We start from the raw sequence: 24736 nt of genomic DNA, 5'->3' as shown, positions 1-24736 counted from the left end.
GGGTCCTTTGCTTAGTGATGAACTTTGAGGGCACTATGGTGTTGAACGCTGAGCTGTAGTCAATGAATAGCATTCTCTCGTAGGTGTTCCTTTTGTCCAGGTGGGAAAGGGCAGTGTGGAGTGCAATAGAGATTGCGTCATCTGTGGATCTGTTGGGGAGCTATGCAAATTGGAGTGGGTCTAGGGTTTCTGGGAATGTTGTTGACGTGAGCCATAACCAGCCTTTCAAAGCACTTCATGGCTACAGACGTGAGTGCTACAAGTCGGTAGTCATTTCAGCAGGTAACTTTGGTGTTCTTGGGCACAGGGACTATGGTGGTCTGCTTGAAAGATGTTGATATTACAGACTCGGTCAGGGACAGGTTGAAAATGTCAGTGAAGACACTTGCCAGTTGGTCAGCGCATGCTCGCAGTACACGTCCTGGTAATCCATCTGGGCCTGCGGCCTTGTGAATGTTGACCTGTTTAAAGGTCTTACTCACATCGGCTATGGAGAGCGTGATCTCACAGTCGTCCGGAACACCTGGTGCTCACATGCATGCTTCAGTGTTATTTGCCTCGAAGCGAGCATAGAAGTTATTTAGCTCGTCTGGTAGGCACGTGTCACTGGGCAGCTCGCGGCTGTGCTTTCCTTTGCAGTCCGTAATAGTTTGCAAGCCCTGCCACAACTGACGAGTGTCGAAGCCGGTGATGTACGATTCAATCTTAGTCCTGTATTGACGCTTTACCTGTTTGATGGTTCGTCGGAGGGCATAGCGGGATTTCTTATAAGCGTCCGGGTTAGAGTCCCGCTCCTTGAAAGTGGCAGCTCTACCCTAGCTCAGTGCGGATGTTGCCTGTAATCCATGGCTTCTGGTTGGGGTATGTCGTACGGTCACTGTGGGGACGACGTCATCAATGCACTTATTGATGAAGCCAGTGACTGATGTGGTATACTCCTCAATGCCATCGGAAGAATCCCGGAACATATTCCAGTGTGTGCTAGCAAACCAGTCCTGTAGCTTAGCATCTGCATCATCTGACCACTTCCGTATTGTGCGAGTAACTGGTACTTTCTGCTTTCGTTTTTTCGTGTAAGCAGGAATCAGGAGGATAGAGTTATGGTCAGATTTGCCAAATGGAGGGCGAGGGAGAGCTTTGTACGCGTCTCTGTGTGTTTCGTAAAGGTGGTCTAGAGTTTTTCTCCCCTCTGATTGTAACACAAATGTAACACACACACACACACACAATGTTCGAGTTCACTCTGAATAAATAAGATTAACTCTGCCAATATTGAAAGATTGACAGAAGAGAAAAAAGAGAGAAAAAATCATTTTGTGAACATTGTTAGGATTGCTAAGGCAATATGTTCATGAAAGGCATAAGAATGAGTGGGAGAAAGATTTAGGGTGTCTGTATTTGTGAAAGTATGTCATGCATGTGTGTGTAATAGGAGAAGGTAGAAGAGACTAACAGGGTCATGTTCAGTAGGGCACACAATGGTAAACGTTTTAAAATTTGTGTTTCTTGTTGGACAAGTCCAGGAAAGTTTACTTCCACTTGGTGCCTTATGACCCTGGTATGTTACTTACTTAGGAATATGAGTGGCTGGGATGGGATATGGGGTGTGTGTTTGTGAAAGTTTGTCATGCATGTTGGCATGATTGTGTGTGAATGGCATGAGTGTGGATCAGCGTTGAGTGTGTGTGTATACGTGTCTGAGTGAACAGAGAAGGTAGGCGGGTTCAACAGGTACATTACTCACTGCGGATGGCTGTGATTGGTTCGTGCTGGCGCAGGTCGGGTTGATTGGCAGCTGGGTGGGTGTGGCCTCAGGGTTGCTGAGGTCAGAGAATGGACAGATGGTCTGCCAGGACTGCAGGTACTGAGACATCCTCACTGAGGCTCGCTGCTTATGACCACTGACCGTCAGGATGTTTGTCTGGAACACATGCAAACATCAGGGATGCAGGCATGCACACTAGGGCTGACCCCATTTGGTTGATTGTTTGGTCGATAGGCTGTTCGTCGACAGAAATTGTTTTTTTTTGGCACATGAGGCACCTGTCTGATTCACGCCTGTCTCAGTGGACTAATCCATTGGAGGCCGCGGGGATGGCACACCAGTATCACCAGTAGTACATTTACCGTTAATTACCATAATTTCTAATCTACAATGTTTGTTTGGTTATGGTAATTTCTGTTAATGCATTCAGTATATTATTATTAGTCTTTTACCGTTCTCATTGTCGGAGTGGACACGTTGTTTGCGGACTGCACAACCTTTAGGCTACACTTGTGAGGAACACGTTTTTGTTTAATTCATCCATTTAGGAATTGACAATTTAATCATTGTCGTTTGTTTTTAGCCCCCCTGTCAATGTCGAGTAAGGACACACACCTGATTATAGGCTAGGCTACCTGGCCTGCGCACAAATGTAGGCCTATAAATGTGCCCATTTGGGGATCTGATAGTATTTCTGATTGTCTTAACTCACCACCACTGTGGAACTTCTCAAAGTAATTTTTCCTTCACCTCAAACAGCAAGTGAACAAAGTCTGTTTTTACATCCATTGAGAATGACAATAGTTCATCAATGTAGCCTATTTGAAAAAATCTTTCCAGCTCTCTTTCAATAGAGTGAAATGGGGAGAAAAAATGTAATGCTCTGATCCGGTGGAAACCTCATAAAATAGGCCTGACTGATTACTTCTCTCTTGCGCAAATACCCTACAGCTATGTCTTTCTGGAGCTCACTGGAGCGGAAACTCTGAGAACCCAGAATATTTAATACAATGTTGCAAGTTTGCTAGCAGAGCTTCAACCCCAGTTGTTGATACAACGTTTCAAGTTCCTTGCAGGCAGGCCAGGCTGAGCCAATGTGATTTATAGGATATTTATTTTTATCAGGATATTTTCTACCTGCAGGTGGCAATGTTTTTATTTGTTGGCTTTATGTAGACTATTTTACATAGTTGGAAATGGCAATAGAAGTTACTTTCAGAATTTAGATTTTGAGATATGAAGACTTTGTTATAAATTAAATTGAACTGTTCAATGAAAATGTGCATATAAAAATCATAACTGGCACACAGATTGGTAGAAATGGTAAGATAAATTGCCACTCCAAATGGAAAAGGTTGCCGACCCCTGGTGTAGCCAATTAGGAACGTAACAGCAGAATCCGCGAAGCCCCGCAGCAACAGGTGGAAGAGAGTCGGGAACAGGTATTTTTTCTTCTGGTTAGGCTTGATCTCTGGCTCCCTCCAGTCATTTGTGTGTCTTAATGATTTAATCACACTGCACACACACACACACAAACGTCAGGTATGCACGCACGCACACACAAACACACACACACACACACAGGCACGCACACACATCAGTGATGCATGCACACACACACATGCTGAAACATGTACACACACATCATTTTTGTACAGGTGCAGGCATCTAAGAGAATTTAAACGCGGACATACACACACACACACACAGAGATACAAGGACAGGCTTTCTAAAACATGCACATTGCACACACCTTTTCCTTCCTCTTAGAGGTGGTGTCTTCCTTATGGGGGTCGATCACCAGATAGGTTTTCCTCCCCTTTAGCAGAGAGTCCCAGCTCCTCCCGTCAGTGTCGTCCACTTGGTATGCCCCAGCTAAGTGACCCAGTGTCTCCTCTGTGATGTGGACACGCCTTGGGTGGGAAACATTGCAAGTAGAAATGTAATGAATAGAACTGGCACAATTCCTTATTCTGCATGGCAAACAATCATATTTGTTTTATGTAAGGTGTTTCTATCTGAATGAACTGTTAAATTGTGCCCTGCCTCCTGAACACACACTTGCAGAAAGCATATTTGCGTAAAGATATCACACACAAACATAATAACACATGTATAACACGTCTATTACACATTTACAATAGTTTATAACACATGTATGTCATCTTATTACACATTTATAACAGTTTATAACACAGATTATAACACAAGCACATGCATTTCCTGGCTCCTTACCCTGGCATTCCCCCAGACTCCATATGGTTGGCCAGGGTCACGTCATGTGACCAGACGTCGTACTGCCACTTCTGTAGACCAATCACGCCACAGAGAACGTTGCCAGAGTGCACACCCACTCTCATACTGATCTCCACACCWGTAGCCTCCCGTAGTTTACTACAGGACATGACATGGTTATTACAATCAGACAGGACCTCAAACCAATGTCATACAGATTATGTTCAACTATTTTTGTATTAAATCATATTTATGGCAGCATCATAAGGTGATATGTCAGAAATATGTCTAAATTTAATAAAGTAGATAAGCACATGTGATTGAGATTAATAATTTAAATATTTACATGTTATCATAAAATGATATACCTTTCTATAACAATCTGTATAAGCAATTCACTAAAGGGATTCTCAGAGGTGATACACATGGAGTTGATTGACACATATTGGATGACAGTTAGATACAGATAAAGGAGAGAACTATATATGAGTGGTGATGGAGAGCAGTGATTGACTTATCGATTGATTGATTGGCAGACTGACTTGATAGCCGTGCACATGTCGAGTCCCATCTGAACACAGTTCCTGGCGTGGGCTGGGATGGGGTCTGGCAGACCCGACACACAATAGTAACAATCACCCAGGATCTTTATGCGCAAACACTCGTTCTTCTGGAGAGAGAGAGAGGGGGAGAAGGGTGGATGGGTATAGGGAGAGAGGAGGGAGGAGAGAGAGAGAGAGACAATAATAGTCAAGTTGCCTCAGTAAATGTGCACTACATCATAAGGATCCATTGACCTGTAGTTGAGATATTGTGTTGAGAGAATCTCTAGCTAGCCAAAACATTTCTATACCTATACATCCAGCCCAGGGCAAGGTGAGGGGAAAGGTGACTGACTGATCGGTTAAGGGAAGCTCTCACCTTGGCAATGTCATCGAACCTGCCGAAGAGCTTATTGAGGACTCCCACCAGCTCCTCAGGAGAACAGGTACTGGCCAGCTTAGTAAACCCCACAATGTCAGCATACAGAATACTAGAGAGTGAAGGACACAACAGGGATGGTAGTGACCAGGTATAGACCCTGGACTAGGTCTGCTTTAGCCCTATCAGATAAAACCTGGAAGTTAACAAAAGTCCTCAGGCTCTAGGATCAGGCCCCCTCTTTCCGTGTAATCTTATTTATTATGATTATATAAGACAAAACTGTTCCCAGAGCAGCATTCTGACTCTGAGACACCCAGGTCTCAGACGAGGTTATATTCATCACATCAAATCAAATTTGATTGGCCACAAACACATATTTAGCAGATGTTATTGCAGATGTAGCYAAATGCTTGRGTTCCCAGCTCCAACAATGCAGTAATATCTAACAATTCACAACGATACACACACATCTAAAAGTAAAAGAATGGAATTAAGAAATATATAAATATTACATTGAGCAATGTCGGAGTGGCATTGACTAAAATACAGTAGAATAGAACACAGTATATACATATGAGATGAGTAAAGCAATATGTAAACGTTATTTAAACATTACTAAAGTGACGAGTGTTCAATTCTTAAAGTGGCCATTTATTCCAAGTCTATATTTAGGGCAGCAGCCGCTAAGGTGCAGGGTTGCGTAACTGGGTGGAAGCCAGCTAGTGATGGCTATTTAACAGTCATGTTATCCATTGTGTCGTGTGTATAAGCGCACGTTTCCTCACCTGACATCTTTGTGTTGCCGGATGTACAGACTGTGAAAGTTCTGTCCTTTCTCTTTATTCTCCGACAGTCGTTTGATGATCTCCGTCTTCAGCTCCATGGCGATATACCGTGGCAACACAGACAGGAGGAGGTGCTCCTGTTGTCAAGGGGAGGGGCACGAGGAGGGTTTGTGTGTTCATTGATTAAATGATCAAACTATTGACTTACAGTAGCCGACTGTTTGCATGCAGGTCATAAAGGTGGGCATCTATGACTGAAAGCTCGCTTGGAAGAGGATGCCTTTTGATGGGCTCTGAGGGGATTGATTAATAGGACTATTTTATTGAGTCGAGTTGAACTGAACCGAATTGAACTGAACAAGTCTAATTGATTCAGCTACCTGCTGGTGTTTCTGCATGTCCCTCTGGGAGCGCATGGCGCTGAACCTCTCTTTCTTCTTACTGGACTTCCTGTGGGCATGCTCAGTCAGCCACCGGTGAAACACTCCCACACAGTTCACACACAAAAACAACACGGCATTGGCCACCAGCTGTCAGGGAGGGAGAGCGGGGAGGAGGGGGAGAGAGAGACGTTTTTATATGAAAAAAAAAACATTTAACCAAGGCAAGTCAATTAAGATCAAATTCTTATTTGCAATGAGGGAGTGGCGAGAGGGAGGAAAAGAGGGGGGGGGGGGGGGTTAGAGGGGGAGGGGTTGGGGGAGTAGATGAGAGAGTAGGAAATGGAGGGAGGGAGAGTGAGAAAGATAGAGCGGGCAGGTCGACAGGGAGAGAGGATAAGGAGAGAGAGATAGAGGGATGGGGGAAACAAAGGGAGAACGGGCACAGAAGCATAGCAGGTGGGGTTCTTACTTATCATTGTTCAGTAAAACGACAGAACCGCCATGTCGTACCAAGCTGAACTTAGACACACAAACAATATAGGAAACAGTGTGTTGTGGACTGTGCTAGCGTACACAGTGTCCTGGTCAATTTGAATAGGGATGCTATCAGACGATGCAAATGTGTGTGAGTGTGTCTGTGTGCTTACTGTAACTCATTCTTTCGTTCTCTGCAACTCATTTGCAAGAGTTTGCCTGTGACCTTTCCATTTGCAGCACATTAAGTGTGGGTGTTTTTTTCATACCACGGCACGAGCTGAGACAAACCAAGTTCTACTGTGCTGGACTTCATGGGTACACAACCCTTAAAGTTGCCGAAAAACCACAATGACAACATAATAAAGAAAATATCTGATTTGCGTCGGCACAATAGTGTGAATGCACTTGTGCACTGCACTTGTGAAGGTGGTAAATGACCTTTTAATGGCGTCAGACCGAGGCTCTGCATCTGTCCTCGTGCTACTAGACCTTAGTGCTGCCTTTGACACCATCGATCACCACATTCTTTTGGAGAGACTGGAAACCCAAATTGGTCTACACGGACAAGTTCTGGCCTGGTTTAGATCTTACCTGTCGGAAAGATATCAGTTTGCTCTGTGAATGGTTTGTCCTCTGACAAATCAACTGTACATTTCGGTGTTCCTCAAGGTTCCGTTTTAGGACCACTATTGTTTTCACTATATATTTTACCTCTTGGGGATGTTATTCGTAAACATAATGTTAACTTTCACTGCTATGCGGATGACACACAGCTGTACATTTCAATGAAACATGGTGAAGCCTCAAAATTGCCCTCGCTAGAAGCCTGTGTTTCAGACATAAGGAAGTGGATGGCTGCAAACTTTCTACTTTTAAACTCGGTCAAAACAGAGATGCTTGTTCTAGGTCCCAAGAAACAAAGAGATCTTCTGTTAAATCTGACAATTAATCTTGATGGTTGCAAAGTCGTCTCAAATAAACTGTGAAGGACCTCGGCGTTACTCTTGACCCTGATCTCTCTTTTGACGAACATATCAAGACTGTTTCAAGGACAGCTTTTTTCCATCTACGTAACATTGCAAAAATCAGAAATTTTCTGTCCAAAAATGATGCAGAAAAATTAATCATGCATTTGTTACTTCTAGGTTAGACTACTGCAATGCTCTACTTTCCGGCTACCCGGATAAAGCACTAAATAAACTTCAGTTAGTGCTAAATACGGCTGCTAGAATCCTGACTAAACCAAGAAATTTGATCATATTACTCCAGTGCTAGCCTCCCTAACTGGCTTCCTGTTAAGGCAAGGGCTGATTTCAAGGTTTTACTGTTACCTATAAGCGTTACATGGGCTTGCTCCTACCTATCTTTCCGAGTTGGTCCTGCCGTACATACCTACACGTACGCTACGGTCACAAGACGCAGGCCTCCTAATTGTCCCTAGAATTTCTAAGCAAACAGCGGGAGGCAGGGCTTTCTCCTATAGATCTCCATTTTTATGGAACAGTCTGCCTACCATGTGAGAGACGCAGACTCGGTCTCAACCTTTAAGTCTTTACTGAAGACTTATCTTCTTCAGTAGGTCATATGATTGAGTGTAGTCTGGCCCAGGAGTGTGAAGGTGAACGGAAAGGCTCTGGAGCAACGAACGCCCTTGCTGTCTCTGCCTGGCCGGTTCCCCTCTCTCCACTGGGATTCTCTGCCCCTAACCTATTACAGGGGCTGAGTCACTGGCTTACTGGTGCTCTTTCATGCCGTCCCTAGGAGGGGTGGTCACTTGAGTGGGTTGAGTTACTGACGTGATCTTCCTGTTGGGTTGGCGCCCCCCTTGGTTTGTGCTGTGGTGGAGATTTTTGTGGCTATATGCCTTGTCTCAGGATTGTTAGTTGGTGTTGAAGATATCCCTCTAGTGGTGTGGGGGCTGTGCTTTGGCAGAGTGGGTGGGGTTATATCCTTCCTGTTTGGCCTGTCCGGGGGTATCATCGGATGGGCCACAGTGTCTCCTGACCCTCCTGTCTCAGCCTCCAGTATTTATGCTGCAGTAGTTTATGTGTCGGGGGCTAGGTCAGTTGTTTATACCTGGAGTACTTCTCCTATCTTATCCAGTGTCCTGTGTGAATTTAAGTATGCTCTCTCTAATTCTCTCGTTCTCTCTTTCTTTCTCTCTCTCGGAGAACCTGAGCTCTAGGACCATACGTCACGGCAAACCGGGCATGATGACTCCTTGCTGTCCCCAGTCCACCTGGCCTTGCTGCTGTTCCAGTTTCAACTGTTCTGCCTGCAGTTATGGAACCCTACCTGTTCAACTCTTAATGATCGGCTATGAAAAGCCAACTGACTTTTATTCCTGATTATTATTTGACCATGCTTGTCATTTATGAACATTTTGAAAATCTTGGCTCTCTCTAATTCTCTTCTTCTCTCTTTCTTTTCTCTCTCTCTCGGAGGACGGAGCCCTAGGACCATACGTCAGGACTACCGGGCATGATGACTCCTTGCTGTCCCCAGTCCGCCTGGCCCTGCTGCTATTCCAGTTTCAACTGTTCTGCCTGCGGTTATGGAACCCCTACCTGTCCCAGACCTGCTGTTTTCAATTCTTAATGATCGGCTATGAAAAGCCAACTGACATTTATTCCTGATTATTATTTGACCATGCTTGTCATTTATGAACATTTTGAAAATCTTGGCTCTCTCTAATTCTCTCCTTCTCTCTCTCTTTCTCTCTCTCGGAGGACCTGAGCCCTGGGACCGTGCGTCGGGGCTGCCGGGCGTGATGGCTCCTTGCTGTCCCCAGTCCACCTGGCCTTGCTGCTATTCCAGTTTCAGCTGTTCTGCCTGCGGTTATGGAACCGCCACCTGTCCCGGACCTGCTATTTTCAACTCTTGATGTCGGCTATGAAAAGCCAACTGAAAATTATTCATGATTATTTTTTGACCATGCTTGTCACTTATGAACATTTTGAAATCTTGGCATAGTTCTGTTATAATCTCCACCCAGCACAGCCAGAAGAGGACTGGCCACCCCTCATAGCCTGGTTCCTCTCTAGGTTTCTTCCTAGGTTTTGGCCTTTCTAGGGAGTTTTTCCTAGCCACCGTGCTTCTACACCTGCATTGCTTGCTGTTTGGGGTTTTAGGCTGGGTGTCTGTACAGCACTTCGAGATATTAGCTGATGTACGAAGGGCTATATAAAATAAACTTGATTTGATTTGATTTGATTTGTGAATAGGGTGCTGTGTGTCTGTGTCTATCTATGTGTGTGTGCGTGTCTATCTATGTGTGTGTTTGTGTGTCTATCTATGTCTATGTGTGTGTCTATCTATGTTTATGTGTGTGTCTATCTACACTACCGTTCAAAGGTTTGGGGTCACTAAGGAAATGTCCTTGTTTTTGAAAGGAAAGCACATTTTTTGTCCATTGGCAATTTCTCGCATGGAATAGCCTTCACTTCTCAGAACAAGAATAGACTGACGAGTTTCAGAAGAAAGTTATTTGTTTCTGGCCATTTTGAGCCTGTAATTGAACCACAAATGCTGATGCTCCAGATACTCAACTAGTCTAAAGAAGGCCAGTTCTATTGCTTCTTTAATCAGATCAACAGTTTCAGCTGTGCTAACATAATTGCAAAAGGGTTTTCTAATGATCGTTTAACCTTTTAAAATGATAAACTTGGATTAGCTAACACAACGTGCCATTGGAACACAGGAGTGATGGTTGTGATAATGGGCTCTGTACTCCTATGTAGATATTCCATAAAAATCTGCCGTTTCCAGCTACAATAGTCATTTACAACATTAACAATGTCTACAACTGTATTTCTGATCAATTTGATGTTATATTAATGGTCAAAAAATGTTATTTTCTTTCATAAACAAGGACATTTCTAAGTGATCCCAAACTTTTGAACGGTAGTGTATGTCTACATGTGTCTATCTATGTCTATGTGGGTGTTTCTATCTATCTATCTATGTCTATGTGGGTGTTTCTATCTTCTATCTATCTATCTATCTATCTATCTATCTATCTGTCTGTCTGTCTGTCTGTCTGTCTGTCTGTCTGTCTGTCTGCTGTCTGTCTGTGTGTGTGTGTGTGTGTGTGTGTGTGTGTGTGTGTGTGTGTGTGTGTGCGTGCTACTTCTTTTCCCTGCCATGCCAGGTCTGGTGTGTTAGGCCTGGTGACGGGAACGTAGACACTGATGATGATGATGTGTGACACACTGGTCCCTATGCCCACCATCAGAGCCCAGGCTAGGGACAGGGGCAGCACCGTGTACACACACAGAGACAGGAAGAGGAAGAACGCTACCTGTAAAGGGAGGAAGGGAGGGAAAGAGAGAGAGACAGTGAAAGAAAGTTCTCGCTAACAGCTAGCCACGTCTCAGAATAAGTGCTGATCTAGGATCAGTTTTCCCTTTTAGATCATAATCAATAAGATTACATGGACAGGGAGGACCTGATCAGAGATCAGCACACGCACACTAAGACGCTTTGTGAATACAGGCCTTGACCTGCTCCTCCCCCCTCATTAATTCGCCACCCCCCCATCCCTATCTTTGACCTGCTCCTCACCCCACCCCCTACCCTTCCAACCCTTCCCTCAACCCGGCCCCTTCTCCTGTCTGACCTGTTCCCATGCGGTGACGGGCCCTCCGGTGAAGGTGAAGACTATAGCTGTGACATACAGGGCCCCCCAGAGGCAAAGTGACAGCGCTCCCCCACACCGCCTCACCACGGCCAGCCAGGGCAGGGCCACCAGCAGGGCTGTGCTCAAACACAGCACCACACAGACCACGGACAGGGCCCCTACATGGACACTGATGTTCTGGAGAGTGGGAGAGAGAGAGCGAGAGCGAGAGGGAGTTAAACACCGCAACATACACCACACTGATACTCTGGAGAGGGAGTGTGAAAGGGAGAGAGATAGAAGGGGGGGGGGGAAGAGGAGAGGGAAGAGAAGGGAGAAGGGAAAATTGAGAAGGTTGAAAATGGTTAATAGTTTGTTAATTCAATTATAAATATATCTAGAATCCAAAACAGCACCTCAACCCTTAATTTACCTCCCCATCCTCCTAGCTCTTACCCCTGGCTACAGTACACCATCCACACATCCTCCTTCCCCCCAGCTCTCTCACCCTGCTTGTGGCTGGGATGGGATTGATTATAGCCCCAGTCCATACTCCATACTCCTTCCCCTCTACCTCCCCCCTACCCTTCCATCTCCCCCTCCATTTCCCCCTCTATCCCCTACATCCCCCCCCACCTCTTTCAGCCTTCCGGTAGTTGGTATAAGGATGATGATAGCCACACAGAAGCCCATGGCCAGCAACAGTCCAGGGAGCATGGCTGGTGTCTCCTCTAGGCACCTTATGAGAGAAGGGTTTATTTCAATAAAGGCAACATAACATTGGTATCAATAGCATTGAAGGCTAAATGATTTGATACAATTGACGGTTTCCACAAATGTGAAGAATAAGCACACGCTGGAATTATGCAACAAACAATACACATTTAAAATGCATGTTTAGTACAGAGCCGTGGTGTCGTGGTAACATTCCACGGCTTAAGTCACATGTACTACTCTCCACCGGAGACAGGGGTTCAATCCCCGTGTCCACTGTTTCTCCCACTTGTCCGTCTCCCTCCTTGATTTTTTACTGTTTGAATAAAATAAAGTGTAAAAAATACCTACAAAATAAATTAAAATAATTAAAATACAGTTTTAAAAGGTAAAAATCATACAGACCTTATGAAGGCCTTGTGTACTGCTCTGTAGCAGCAGCACACCCCCTCTGCTACACTCCTCTGTGAGGGCGGTCTACCGTCGCCTTCACCCCCCTCCCTGACGTTCGGGGTGTCGTCCCATGTGATGTCGGGCGCAGGGGCCGATTGGTTGAGAGGGACTGAAGTTTCCGATCTGGAGGTGGAAGTGTCGTCGGACGGGATGTCGGGGGTTGTGTAGTTGTCGTGGTTACGTCTGCAGAGGGTTGTTGTGGAGTCCATCATGGCCAGATCAGAGTTGTGATTGTGTGGGTTTGTTTTTAATTTAAAGGCATCAGTACTCTTTTTGTCCGAAGAATCTTCACCGTTGACTTTGCCGCTATCATCTAAGTTATCATAAGTGTCAGTGGTCGTTTTAGCGCTATCATTATCAGAGTCATTGCTGGATTTTGTGCTGTCATTCATCAAAYTGTCTGTTTTAATGTCAGTGCCATGGTTACCAGTGCTCGCAGTGGACGGGAACTCCGGAGATTCTTGGAAAGACGATTGGGCCTTGAGTGGTTCCGAGGCTAGCTCCACCTTAGCCACGCCCACCTCTATGTAGACCCGAGGCTCACTGTTCGCTGATTGGCTCTCGGAATCACCGTTGACCTCATCTCCGAAGTCATCACATTGAGTCCTGATGTCATTCATTTTTGCTGTGARGTCCTTCCTTTGRGTTATGATGTCACCGCCCTCATCTTCTTCTGCAATCGGATGTTCATTGTCTGTTGTGCTGCTGGTCAAATCCTTCAGCTCCATGCTTGTGTCTTGCCCATCTCCCCTGTCTCCCCCATCTCCCCCACCAGKAAACCCACTACCAGTCCTGTGGATGTCTCCCGTTCTGTTTCCCCCAATCACCAAGTATCCCTCAGGGTCGTCCTGCATGGTACTTTAGTGCTTATCTCTATGTCCTTGTTGTCAGGGAAAGGCGACTGAAGGACAAACAAAAGACAAAGTCACTGTATAGTCCCTTCAGGTCCTCTGGATAGTTRTAAGACATGCTAGAAGCACAATGTCGTTTCCTTGGAAGACTGTAAGTCCATATGGAAATGGAGGAATGTTTCACTGTCAAAACAGATAAAGATGAAAAGTAACTCCAAAACCCACACATAATCCTCAGTGTTAAGTCATGCTAACCACTACTGCTAACCAGACCATAATTCTATTACCACTTATGCTACCCACATATGCTAAAGCTAACCACCTGTTATTTATGCTAACCAAGCCATAATGCTAACCACCACTTTCCTAAATACAATCCTTTCTCTTCTCCAATAAAGAATTGTACTGGAAAGCTTACATTTTCTAAAATGTTAGACTAACCCCTTATGCTAAACCAGGACATAACAACTACTGTCCTAAACACAGCCTTTCTCTTCTTCAATCAAGTAATAAATGAGGCTGTTTGGTTGACTGCTGTCAGTCAGGTTTTTAATGCCAGTTAGATTACACGTTTCCCAGTCAGTCATTTCCCTATTGTGTTAAACAAGTTCTGCTAGATGAAGGTGTTTCCTCATTCACTCTGATGACAGGGGTGAAGTTTTCATAAGGTACAGAAATGCAAAACTGACACAAGATCAGTGTTTATGGGCAACTCCACCCTGCTACACCCACTGATGACTCCACTAATGCAGACCTGGGTTCAAGTAGCATTTTAAATCATGCTTGATTGACCTTTCCAGCCGTATTGGACCAATAGACTAGTCCCAAATCTGTAAACCCCACCCATCTTGCACTCTAGGCAGGCTAGAGCAAATGCTTGAAGTATGTGAAAGATTTAAAATAGCATTTGAATCCATGTCTGTTCTGACGCTCCCTGTCCTCCTCCCTGTTGGTCTYTGACATGATAGTGACGCACCCCTAGCAATTATCATGACACTCATTCATGTCTTCCTTCTCTCTCTCTATCTCAAAGAGCAATATGTGAATGAGGAGAATTCTAAACAAATGAACAAAAACTATATTCAACTGCATTTCAAATGATATGTAACACAAATGAATAAAACTGCATTTCCACATTTCAAATAATATTTAGGTCTACATAACTGTTTACAAATGGGTACAGATGAAGGATCTTAATTTGATCACCCTGAATTTACGAAAGATACATCAACCCCTACAAAAAATGCTCATTAATTATAATCCACATAAATATTCACATTTCCTGTTTCTGCAGGATTATTTTTCCTGCTGTTGCAAACTGGCTCAAATTAAGATCGTTTATCTGAATCTCCCAGTCTCAGTTATTAGTGTTGTGACACTAGGCTACACTACATTCTTAGAAAAAAAGGTGCTATCTAGAACCTAAAATGGTTCTTTGGCTGTCCCCATACGAGATCCCTTTGAATAACCCCTTTTTGTTCCAGGTAGAACCCTTTAAGGTTCCATGAAGAACCCTTTTCACAGAGGAAACAATTTCCAAGGTTCTCCTATGGGGACAGCTGAAGAACCCTTTCGGAACCCTTTTTTCTAAGAMTGTAGGAAGATAGCACACACGGTTGAATTACTTTGATACAAAAATCACAGCTATCAGTAACAAAACAAAAAGTTAAAGTCGAAACCAGTAACCTACCTTGTTTTTCAAGTTGTTTTATGTTAGTCTGGCTGACTGTTGCTTGCTCTCCCCCCTCTCTTTTTCTCTCTCTCCCTCCTTCTTCCTCTCTGTTGCTCTCTGTATCGCTCACAGGTCCATCTCTCATTTCCCCAGCCTCCTTTTTTTATGACCTTTTTCTGTTTTCCTCCTCCACCTCCTCTACCCTTTCGCTCTTTCCTTCTCTTTCTATCTGTTRGAGTGATTTGAAACCCAACATACATCAACACATCTGAACTGAAACCATGATCATTTTAACATCAATTGAATTCACAGCTGTATAATATCACATCCATGATTTAAAGCCACAATATGTCATTTGAACAAGAACAAAACAGCAGCCTTCTCTTGGTTTGCTATAAAACTGAGGTATGACACTAGGGAAATGTAATCACTCTCAAATTCAATTGAGCTATAACGCATGAGGAATTTATAAATGATATTCAATGAGATATACTGCTCAAAAAATTGCAGAGTGGGGCTTTAGGAAAATAAGTGTGTGTGTGTGTGTGTGTGTGTGTATGGTTGCATCCCAAATAGGCCCTGGTCAAAAGTAGTGTACTATAAAGGGAATAGGTTACCATTTAGGACGCAACTTATGTGTGCACAGACAAGTGCGCATGTGTGTTACAATGAAAAGTCCCTGCGCCAGCTATGCAAATACACTGAGGTAAACATAGATGAACGAAAGAGACGGAAGGGAGAGAGGGAGGGCAAGGGGAGAGACGTGAGAGAGGAAGGAGAGAACGCGGGGATAAGAGGGCATGGGGAGAGGGAGTGCAAAGGGAGAGGAGAGAGAGGAGGGAGAAAGGAAGGGAAGAGAAGGAGGGAGAAAGAGGAGAGAGTGATGGCAAAGGAAGAGAGGAGTTTCGGCTTTCCATTGTGACATCATTAAGCAGTAAATTGGTTAACAGACCAATAACAAAGAGAGTTCCAAACCTATCTGCCAATAAAAGCTCGTTTTCAGTTTTCACCTCCCAGACAGTCCAAGCAAATTATTGCTTTAGAAATAGCTAAAGAGCTATTTTTGGCCATTTGAATGGAAATCTGTTACAGTACGGTACCCAAAAGTGATATGATATTAAAAAAAACAGCTGCGTGTATAAAGTCATACACATGACAGTTATAATAAAGTGTTACCTCTATATCTTGATGGAGAGGATCCTTATCTGGTCTCTTGTCTAGCTTATGCAATCACAAAGAGATGAAATGAGGTTATTCTCCAATCAGATTGAACCCATAAATAATAGTAAGTATAGCTAAAGTTATAAAGTAAGTATATCTCTTGAAATAATCCACTGTTATAAATATGCCAGCAGTTTCTCAACATCGGTACATTATTAAAGCCAGAAACCATGATACCCTCACCTCGCTCTCTTTCTCTCCCTCTGTCTGTCGAGAGTCTCTGCGTGTGTGCGTGTGTGTGTGTGTGTGTGTCTGTGTGTCTGTGGTGTGTGTGTGTGTGTGTGTAGTGTGTCGGTGTTGTTGTGTGTGATGTGTGTGTGTGTGTGTGTGTGTGTGTGTGTGTTGCCTATTCTTTAGGAATGTTCCAAAAATAGTTGGCGGGTTCTCTTTTTCCTCACCTGAACTTGACAAACCAGTCCTAGATCACCACAAGCTTCAGTATATAATGAAATGTACAGAATAGACTAGAATAGACTAGAATAGACTAGAATAGACTAGAGTAGAATAGACTAGAATAGAGTAGAATAGACTAGAATAGACTAGAATAGAGTAGAGTAGAATAGACTAGAATAGAGTAGAATAGACTAGAATAGAGTAGAGTAGAATAGACTAGATTAGAGTAGAATAGACTAGAATAGAGTAGAGTAGAATAGACTAGATTAGAGAGAATAGACTAGAATCTAATGCTTAAAGAGACTTGTTTGTCCTAGACTTGAAATTACGGTTGAAAAAACAGAGTGGGGCTTTCAATCATGGATGCAATATCATACAGCTACGGATTCCATTGATGTTTCGATTGTTTGATATCAGGAACTACGTAATAAAATGTCTAGAATAGAATTTATGCCCAAGAGACTTGTTTTCTTGCATGTCAGAAACAAATGTATTGTCAGGTGAATTCTCCTTAAATGTACATTTAATTGTTTCACACTGTGATTTTATGGGGCGGCAGGTGGTGAGAGCGTTGGACTTGTAACCGAAAGGTTGCAAGATCAAATCCCAGAGCTGACAATGTAAAAATCTGTCGTTCTATCCCTGAAAAAGGCAGGTTAAAATGACTTTAACCTGCCTGGTTAAAAAAATGATCTTTCACCTGTCTTGTGATTGTCTCCAACCCCCACCAGGTGTCTCCCATTACCTTGTGTATTTATACCTGCATTTTCTGTTTGTCTGTTGCCAGTTCGTCTTGTACCATCGAGTCCTACCAGTGTGTTCCCTGTGCTCTAGTTTTTGTCTTCCCAGTTCTGATCTTTCTTTCTGTCCTGATCCTGATCATTACACTTGTGCTGGGAACAATAGTATTTCTGTCTGTAATAAAGCCCTTTTGTGGGGAAAAACTAATTCTGATTGGCTGGGCCTGGCTGCCAAGTGGCTGGGTATGCCCTCTCAGGTCCACCCATGGCTGCACCCCTGCCCAGTCATGTGAAATCCATAGATTAGGGCCTAATGAATTGATTTAAATTGACTGATTTCCTCATATGAACTAACATTCTTGAAATTATTGCATGTTGCGTTTATATTTTTGTTCAGTATAGTATTTACAGTTCTTCCTTTATACTCTGATCAGTTTCTTCTCTCTTTTTCTCCTTTTCTTCCTTGTGCAAGATCTTTCTATCGAGCTGCTCCTTCCATCTCAGTTTGACGTCATCAGACATCCCCTTGTCCCTCAGCTCTTTCTTCATCTGAGGAACTTAAACAGCATTTTGCTTACTGACTATTGACTATGCAGCCAGCACTGGCTAACACTTTACTGTTCGCCCCCTTATGCATGCATTCATACAGCCTTTATAACAGCTACATAAGACATAACATCAGTAAAGGTACTTGTAATGCTATTATAGATGACAGGCACATCTGTACTAGATGGCCAGAGCAGGTACCCTTGATTACACTAACGTGGCTCTAATTTCTCAAAGAGGTAGAGATTCACCTGCTGTACGATGGCCTCCTGCACGGCAGGATCAGTCAGGTCCATGTTCTAGTCCTCTCTCGCCGTCTGCTGTATCTTGGTTGTGTAGTTGTTGGTAGCCCAGTAGTTGCTTGTGTAGTTGTTGTCACAGTAGGATCTGCAGTTTTAACATATGCCATTTGGCAGACACTTTTATCCAAAGCAACATACAGTCATACAGTTTATGTATGGGTAGTCCTGGGAATCAAACCCACTACCCTGGCGTTACAATTGCCCTGCTCTACCAACTGAGCTACAAAGGACCACCGAGGAGTAGTTGTGATTGTCATAGTAGGAGCTACAGTTGTGGTTGTCGTAGCAAGAGCTGTGGTTGTTGTAGTAGGAGCTGTGGTTGTTGTAGTAGTTGTTATTGTCGTAGTAGAAGCTGCATTTGTGGTTGTAGGAACTGCAGTTGTGGTTGTCGTAGTAAGAGCTGCAGTTGTGGTTGTCGTACTAGCCGCTGAAGCTGTTTTGGTTGTTGTGTATGTCTGAATCATGAGTTAACCTTTACTTAACACCCATCCCGGATCCGGGAGCATCCTCCAGTAAAAGCTGACTAGCATGGCCTAGCATAGCGCCACAAGTAAATAATAGCATATAAATATCATGAAATCACAAGTCCAATACAGCAAATGAAAGATAAACATCTTGTGAATCCAGCCATCATTTCCGATTTTTAAATGTTTTACAGCGAAAACACAATATGTATTTCTATTCGCTAACCACAATAGCCAAAGACTCAACCGCATATTTTCACCATGTTTCTACCGCATAGGTAGCTATCACAAAACCGACCAAATAGAGATATAATTAGTCACTAACCAAGAAACAACTTCATCAGATGACAGTCTTATAACATGTTATACAATACATTTATGTTTTGTTCAAAAATGTGCATATTTGAGGTATAAATCATAGTTTTACATTGCAGCTACCATCAAAAATATCACCAAAGCAGCCAGAATAATTACAGAGAGCAACGTGAAATACCTAAATACTCATCATAAAACATTTATGAAAAATACATGGTGTAACAGCAAATGAAGATAAACATCTTGTGAATCCAGCCATATTTCAGATTTTTTAAGTGTTTTACAGCGAAAACACAATATAGCATTATATTAGCTTACCACAATAGCCAACACACAATCGCATTTATTCACCGCTTAGATAGCATTCGCAAAAACCAGCAAAATATAATAAAATTAATCACTAACCTTGACACCTTCATCAGATGACAGTCTTATAACATCAGGTTATACAATACACTTATGTTTTGTTCGAAATGTGCATATTTAGAGCTGCAAACCGTGGTTATACATTGTGAATATGTAGCATAGATTCACCAGAATGTCCGGAGCTATTTTGGACACTCACCTAATCTGACCAAAGACCTCATCATAAACTTTACATAAAATACTTGTTGTAGGCAAATGAAAATACACTGGTTCTTACTGCAACCGCCGTGTTAGATTTTTAAAAATAACTTTACCATAACAAACAGCTTGCGTTATTGCGAGACAGCGCCCGCCAAAACGGCAGAGAAATAGGAATCAACATTTCCACAGAAATACGAAATAACATCATAAATTGTTCTTACTTTTGCTGAGCTTCCATCAGAATCTTGTACAAGGGTCCTAGTTCCAGAATAAAATCGTTGTTTTGATTTTAGAATGTCCTTTTCTCTGTCGAATTAGCAACCTTAGCTAGCCATGTGGCGCGAACATGCCCATCTCTCTTGACGCAAAGAACGGATAATTCCAAAAGTCCCAATAAACGTTGAATAAACTGATACAACTCGTTGAAAAAAACTACTTTATGATGTTATTATCACATGTATCAAATAAAATCAGAGCCGATATACCGCCGTGTATACCGAACGCTTTTCAGAAGCCATGTCGACATACTTCGCGCGCCAGAGAGACAAAGACATTTCCAGACCTGTCACTCCAAAAGCCTCTTGTTCGGCCTCAGATCAAGCTAGACACCCCATTCCACCTTCCACTGGCTGTTGACATCTAGTGGAAGGCGTATGAAGTGTATGCATATCGATAAATATAAGGCAATTGAATAGGCAGGCCCTGYAACAGAGCKTRGTTTTCAGATMTTTCACTTCCTGTATGGAAGTTTMCTGCAAAATGAGTTCTGTTTTACTCACAGATATAATTCAAACAGTTTTAGAAACTTGAGAGTGTTTTCTATCCAATAGTAATAATAATATGCATATTGTACGATCTAGAATAGAGTACGAGGCAGTTTAATTTGGGCACGATTTTTTCCAAAGTGAAAACAGCGCCCCCCTATTGACAAGAAGTTTTAATAAGCAGGAAGTCTGGAATCCTCCAGACAGAATTTCTGGAAAACCTGGGAATTTTGGGAACTTTCCGGAACTTTGCAACCCTACACTGAGCGAGACATTCAGTCTGGTTAAACCAGGCAGCAGTTCTCGTCGGACCATCTCCCCTGAGTCCTTTTATGAAGCAGAAACACACAGGTAACCTGGAGACGAGAATAGAATATACAGTCAGGTCCATAATTATTGGCACCCTTGATAAAGATTAGCAAAAAAAGACTGTATAAAATAAATAATACAAATACTGAGCTACTTTTATGAAAAATGTATCCTTTTATACTAATACAACTGCTCTAAGAAAGAGATTTTCAAACCACAGATGTTGAACTTTACCCAGTAACAGGACATTTTAGTCAAAAATCTGGTTGCCTCTGCCAGGAGGCTGAAACTTGGCCGCAAGTGGATCTTCCAGCAAGACAATAACCCCAAGCACACATCAAAGTCCCCCCCAAAATTGTTAATTGACCACAAAATCTAAGTTTTGCAATGTCCATCTCAGTTTCCTGGACTAGAACCCCATTAAAAACCTGTGGTTTGAATTGAAGAGGGCAGTCCATAAGCGCAGTTGACGAAAAATATCAAGGATCTGGAAAGATCTGGAAAGACTATGTATGAAGGAATGGTTTAAGATCCCTCCAAATGTGTTCTCCAATCTCATAAAACATTTTAGAGAAAGTTTCATTGTCATTATCCTTGCAATGTGAGGTATTGAAAGGTACTGAAAACAGTGGTGCCAATAATTTTGACCCATATCTTTTTGAGGGGAAAAATATTACTTGTTAAAGGTCCCGCAGAGTCATCCTATTTCCCAAGTAAAAATAGTCTCTGAATCACCCATAATATTTCCCTAGTTCCCTTTCTCTCATCTCTAACTACCAAGAAGCCTGAAAGAACAGGCTGAGTGGGCGGGGAGCTGATATTCATGAGCTTGCCTTGACGGACAGCTCTTGACTGACAGCCACCCTAAAGTGTTCAGGCTACCATTAATTCATACAATTTGTAACCTTCATCTCATGTCCGAATGCTTTCAAAAAAAAAAAAATACAAAGTAACAAAATGTGATATCATATCACGTAAAAGTGAATTACTTAGGTTCAATGGTGGAAAAAGTACCCAATTGTCATACTTGAGTAAAAGTAAAGATACCTTAATAGAAAATGACTCAAGTAAAAGTGAAAGTCACCCAGTAAAATCCTACTTAAGTAAAAGTCTAAAAGTATTTGGTTTTAAATATATTTAAGTATCAAAGTAAATGTTATTGCTAAAATATACTTGAGTATCAAAGTAAAAAGTAAAAGTAAAAATATAAATAATTTCAAATTCCTTATATTAAGCAAACCAGACAGCACCATTTTCTTGTTTTTTATTTACGGATAGCCAGGGGCATCATTTACAAATGAAGCATGTGTTTAGTGAGTCCACCAGATCAGAAGCAGTAGGGATGACCAGATATGTTTTCTCGATAAGTGTGAATTAGACCATTTTTTGTCCTGCTAAGCATTCAAAATGTAACAACTACTTTGGGTGTCAGGGAAAATGTACGGAGTAAAAAGTACATCATTTTCTTTAGGAATGTAGTGAAGTAAAAGTAAAAGTAGTCAAAAATATAAATAATACAGTAAAGTACAGGATGGATCGCACGCACAGCACGCATAGCCTCCCCACATGCATTGCTGGATCAAGGGTGACTTTTGACATTTAAAAAATTTGGAAATTTGGCTTTTTTATTTTGGCCATTTGTTGACCATGGCTGCCATCTTTTACATAGACCTACTGCAGACAACTACTACTGCAGGTTTTTATGATTGTAATCATAGATATACAAGAAGATCAAGGCAACGTTCCACGTTAGCGGAGACTGCATTCATGGTAAACCCTGCATATGTTGGCTCAATCGGAAATGACCTTTAGATTTCCTTTACATTTCTAGTGTGCAAACTGGAATGATTCAGCCACACAGACTGAATAGAGCCCTAACAGTCGCTATTCATTTGACTGGCTCTGTTGTTGACTAAGGAAGGACCAGTCATTTGTTGACCATGGTTGCCATGTTTTACTCTATTCTACTCGACACTATTTATTCTACTCCATTGTAAACTAGTGGTAGAGAGAACGTGACATGTTTTACTCTATTCTACTCTACACTATTTATTCTACTCCATTGTAAACTAGTGGTAGAGAGAATGTGACATGTTTTCAGAATATATACAATAATAAACACAGAGATTAATAGGTGTATTGTAAACCCCATTATTCCCGAACAGGGACTATAGGAAGTTCTTCCCTACAGAGATCGGTTCAGATTAACAGAAAGACTCTACAGTAGTATATCAGGTAAGAACATTTCACCATTACTGAGTATAGCTGGTTTTCCTGACAAAAGTGATCAAATATTAGACATTTGATTAATTATGTTGCAAAGGATGATGATGATCATGAGGACGATGATGCTACCGCTGATTATCATGTTGATTATGACAATAAAGACAATTCCAGTGTCATGTCTAAGGGTGCGTTCGTAAATTCACTGTGGCTATCTACTCCGATTTCAGAGCACTCTCATCTGAGTGTGCCAGAGCGCAGAATAACTGACAAATTGACAACGCTCAACACCCGTTGAAAATGGCCTGTGTCAGTAAACGTTGGCAAAAAAAGCATGATTATATTGTTGCCAGCAGCAGTTACAGTCACCAATGCTCTGGATAACATTAAACCAGCCAAACCAGTTCCGTTAGGGCGAGTAAAATGGTTAGCGTGAGGTTTGTGTCTGGAAGTAGCTAGTAAGCTAGCTAACATTAGCCAGTTAGCTTGGGTGCTTGACTGCAGTTGGGAGAGCAGAACGCTTGGATCAACCATACTCCTAGGCCAGAGTGTCCAGTGTCTGCTCTGAACGCTTCGAGAGCGAAACGCTTGCCCAGAGGGCACTCTGAGCYCACTCTGGCACTCCAGATTGAATTTACGCACGCACCCTAAGTATAATAAACTTTGTTCAAGAGGGCTGTCTGTGTTGTTATGCGTTAATAACATTTAGACTATGTTACCCAGCGGCTATGGGGGGGGGGGGGGGGTGGGGGCAGGGTTTGAAGAATGCCTTGAATGTCTAAACAAGGAGTTTTCTAGCTGAAGTATGTGTTCATTAAAAGTAGTTAAACCTACGCCCCGGTTTGTCATTATATAAGGAACAAACATAACACTGTCTTATCAAGTCATGGGAAAAAAAGTGGTGGGGCCGGGTTCACAAAACAAAACATTTATAAGTTCATAACATAGTTTGTAAGTGCAATTCCTCAACAATATCTTAAGATTGAATGATTTTCTTATGAACTTCACAAATATCTTGTTGGGTGGTCCTTTGCACGGGGTGATGTAAGTTTCCTTCATCAATCAGTCTTCCAGATAGATGACACAGGAACCTTGATATAAAACTCTTTAGTAATAAAATGCAATTGCAGACAGAGAATCACACATAGAATACCTCTGTAGTCTATAGTAAAGATCTGTGTGGCGAAACAGGAGACAACACTCTTTAAACTAAACTCAGCAAAAAAAAAGAAACGTCCTCTCACTGTCACCTCACTGTCACTGTCAGCAAACTTAACATGTGTAAATATTTGTATGAACATAACAAGATTCAACAACTGAGACATAAACTGAACAAGTTCCACAGATATGTGACTAACAGAAATGTAATAATGTGTCCCTGAACAAAGGGGGGGGGTCAAAATCAAAAGTAACAGTCAGTATATGGTGTGGCCACCAACTGCATTAAGTACTGCAATGCATCTCCTCCTCATGGACTGCACCAGATTTGCCAGTTCTTGCTGTGAGATGTTACCCCACTCTTCCACCAAGGCACCTGCAAGTTCTCGGACATTTCTGGGGGGGAATGGCCCTATGCCTCACCCTCTGATCCAACAGGTCCCAGACGTGCTCAATGGGATTGAGATCCGAGCTCTTCGCTGGCCATGGCAGAACACTGACAGTCCTGTCTTGCAGGAAATCACGCACAGAACGAGCAGTATGGCTGGTGGCATTGTCATGCTGGAGGGTCATATCAGGATGAGCTGCAGGAAGTGTACCACATGAGGGAGGAGGATGCCTTCCCTGTAACGTACAGCATTGAGATTGCCTGCAATGACAACAAGCTCAGTTCGATGATGCTGTGACACACCGCCCCAGACCATGACGAACCCTCCACCTCCAAATCGATCCCGCTCCAGCAGTGCAGGCCTCGGTGTAACGCTCATTCTTCGACGATAAACGTGAATCCGACCATCACCCCTGGTGAGACAAAACTGCGACTCGTCAGTGGAGAGCACTTTTTGCCAGTCCTGCCT

At 42.7% G+C, this 24736-nt stretch overlaps 1 protein-coding gene across 1 annotated transcript in view; it reads right to left on the bottom strand.

Moving 5' to 3' along the window:
* Positions 1–14240, bottom strand: part of LOC111952465 (adenylate cyclase type 4) — a 32311-nt gene extending 18071 nt beyond the window's left edge. The window contains exons 1-11 of the mRNA XM_023971151.3: positions 12307–14240; positions 11824–11926; positions 11188–11385; positions 10699–10869; positions 6090–6239; positions 5710–5846; positions 4922–5033; positions 4543–4670; positions 4001–4159; positions 3519–3678; positions 1745–1921 (exon numbers count right to left, since the gene is read on the bottom strand). Of these exons, the coding sequence (XP_023826919.2) occupies positions 1745–1921; positions 3519–3678; positions 4001–4159; positions 4543–4670; positions 4922–5033; positions 5710–5846; positions 6090–6239; positions 10699–10869; positions 11188–11385; positions 11824–11926; positions 12307–13208 (2397 nt within the window). The 5' untranslated portion in view covers positions 13209–14240. The remainder of the gene's footprint in view (positions 1–1744; positions 1922–3518; positions 3679–4000; positions 4160–4542; positions 4671–4921; positions 5034–5709; positions 5847–6089; positions 6240–10698; positions 10870–11187; positions 11386–11823; positions 11927–12306) is intronic.
* Positions 14241–24736: the final 10496 nt, after the last annotated feature.

Source organism: Salvelinus sp. IW2-2015, linkage group LG3 (assembly GCF_002910315.2).
Source record: "Salvelinus sp. IW2-2015 linkage group LG3, ASM291031v2, whole genome shotgun sequence".
Taxonomy (NCBI): Eukaryota; Metazoa; Chordata; class Actinopteri; order Salmoniformes; family Salmonidae; genus Salvelinus; species Salvelinus sp. IW2-2015.
Note: the sequence above shows the minus strand (reverse complement) of the source record. Positions and strands in the feature narration are given on the sequence as shown.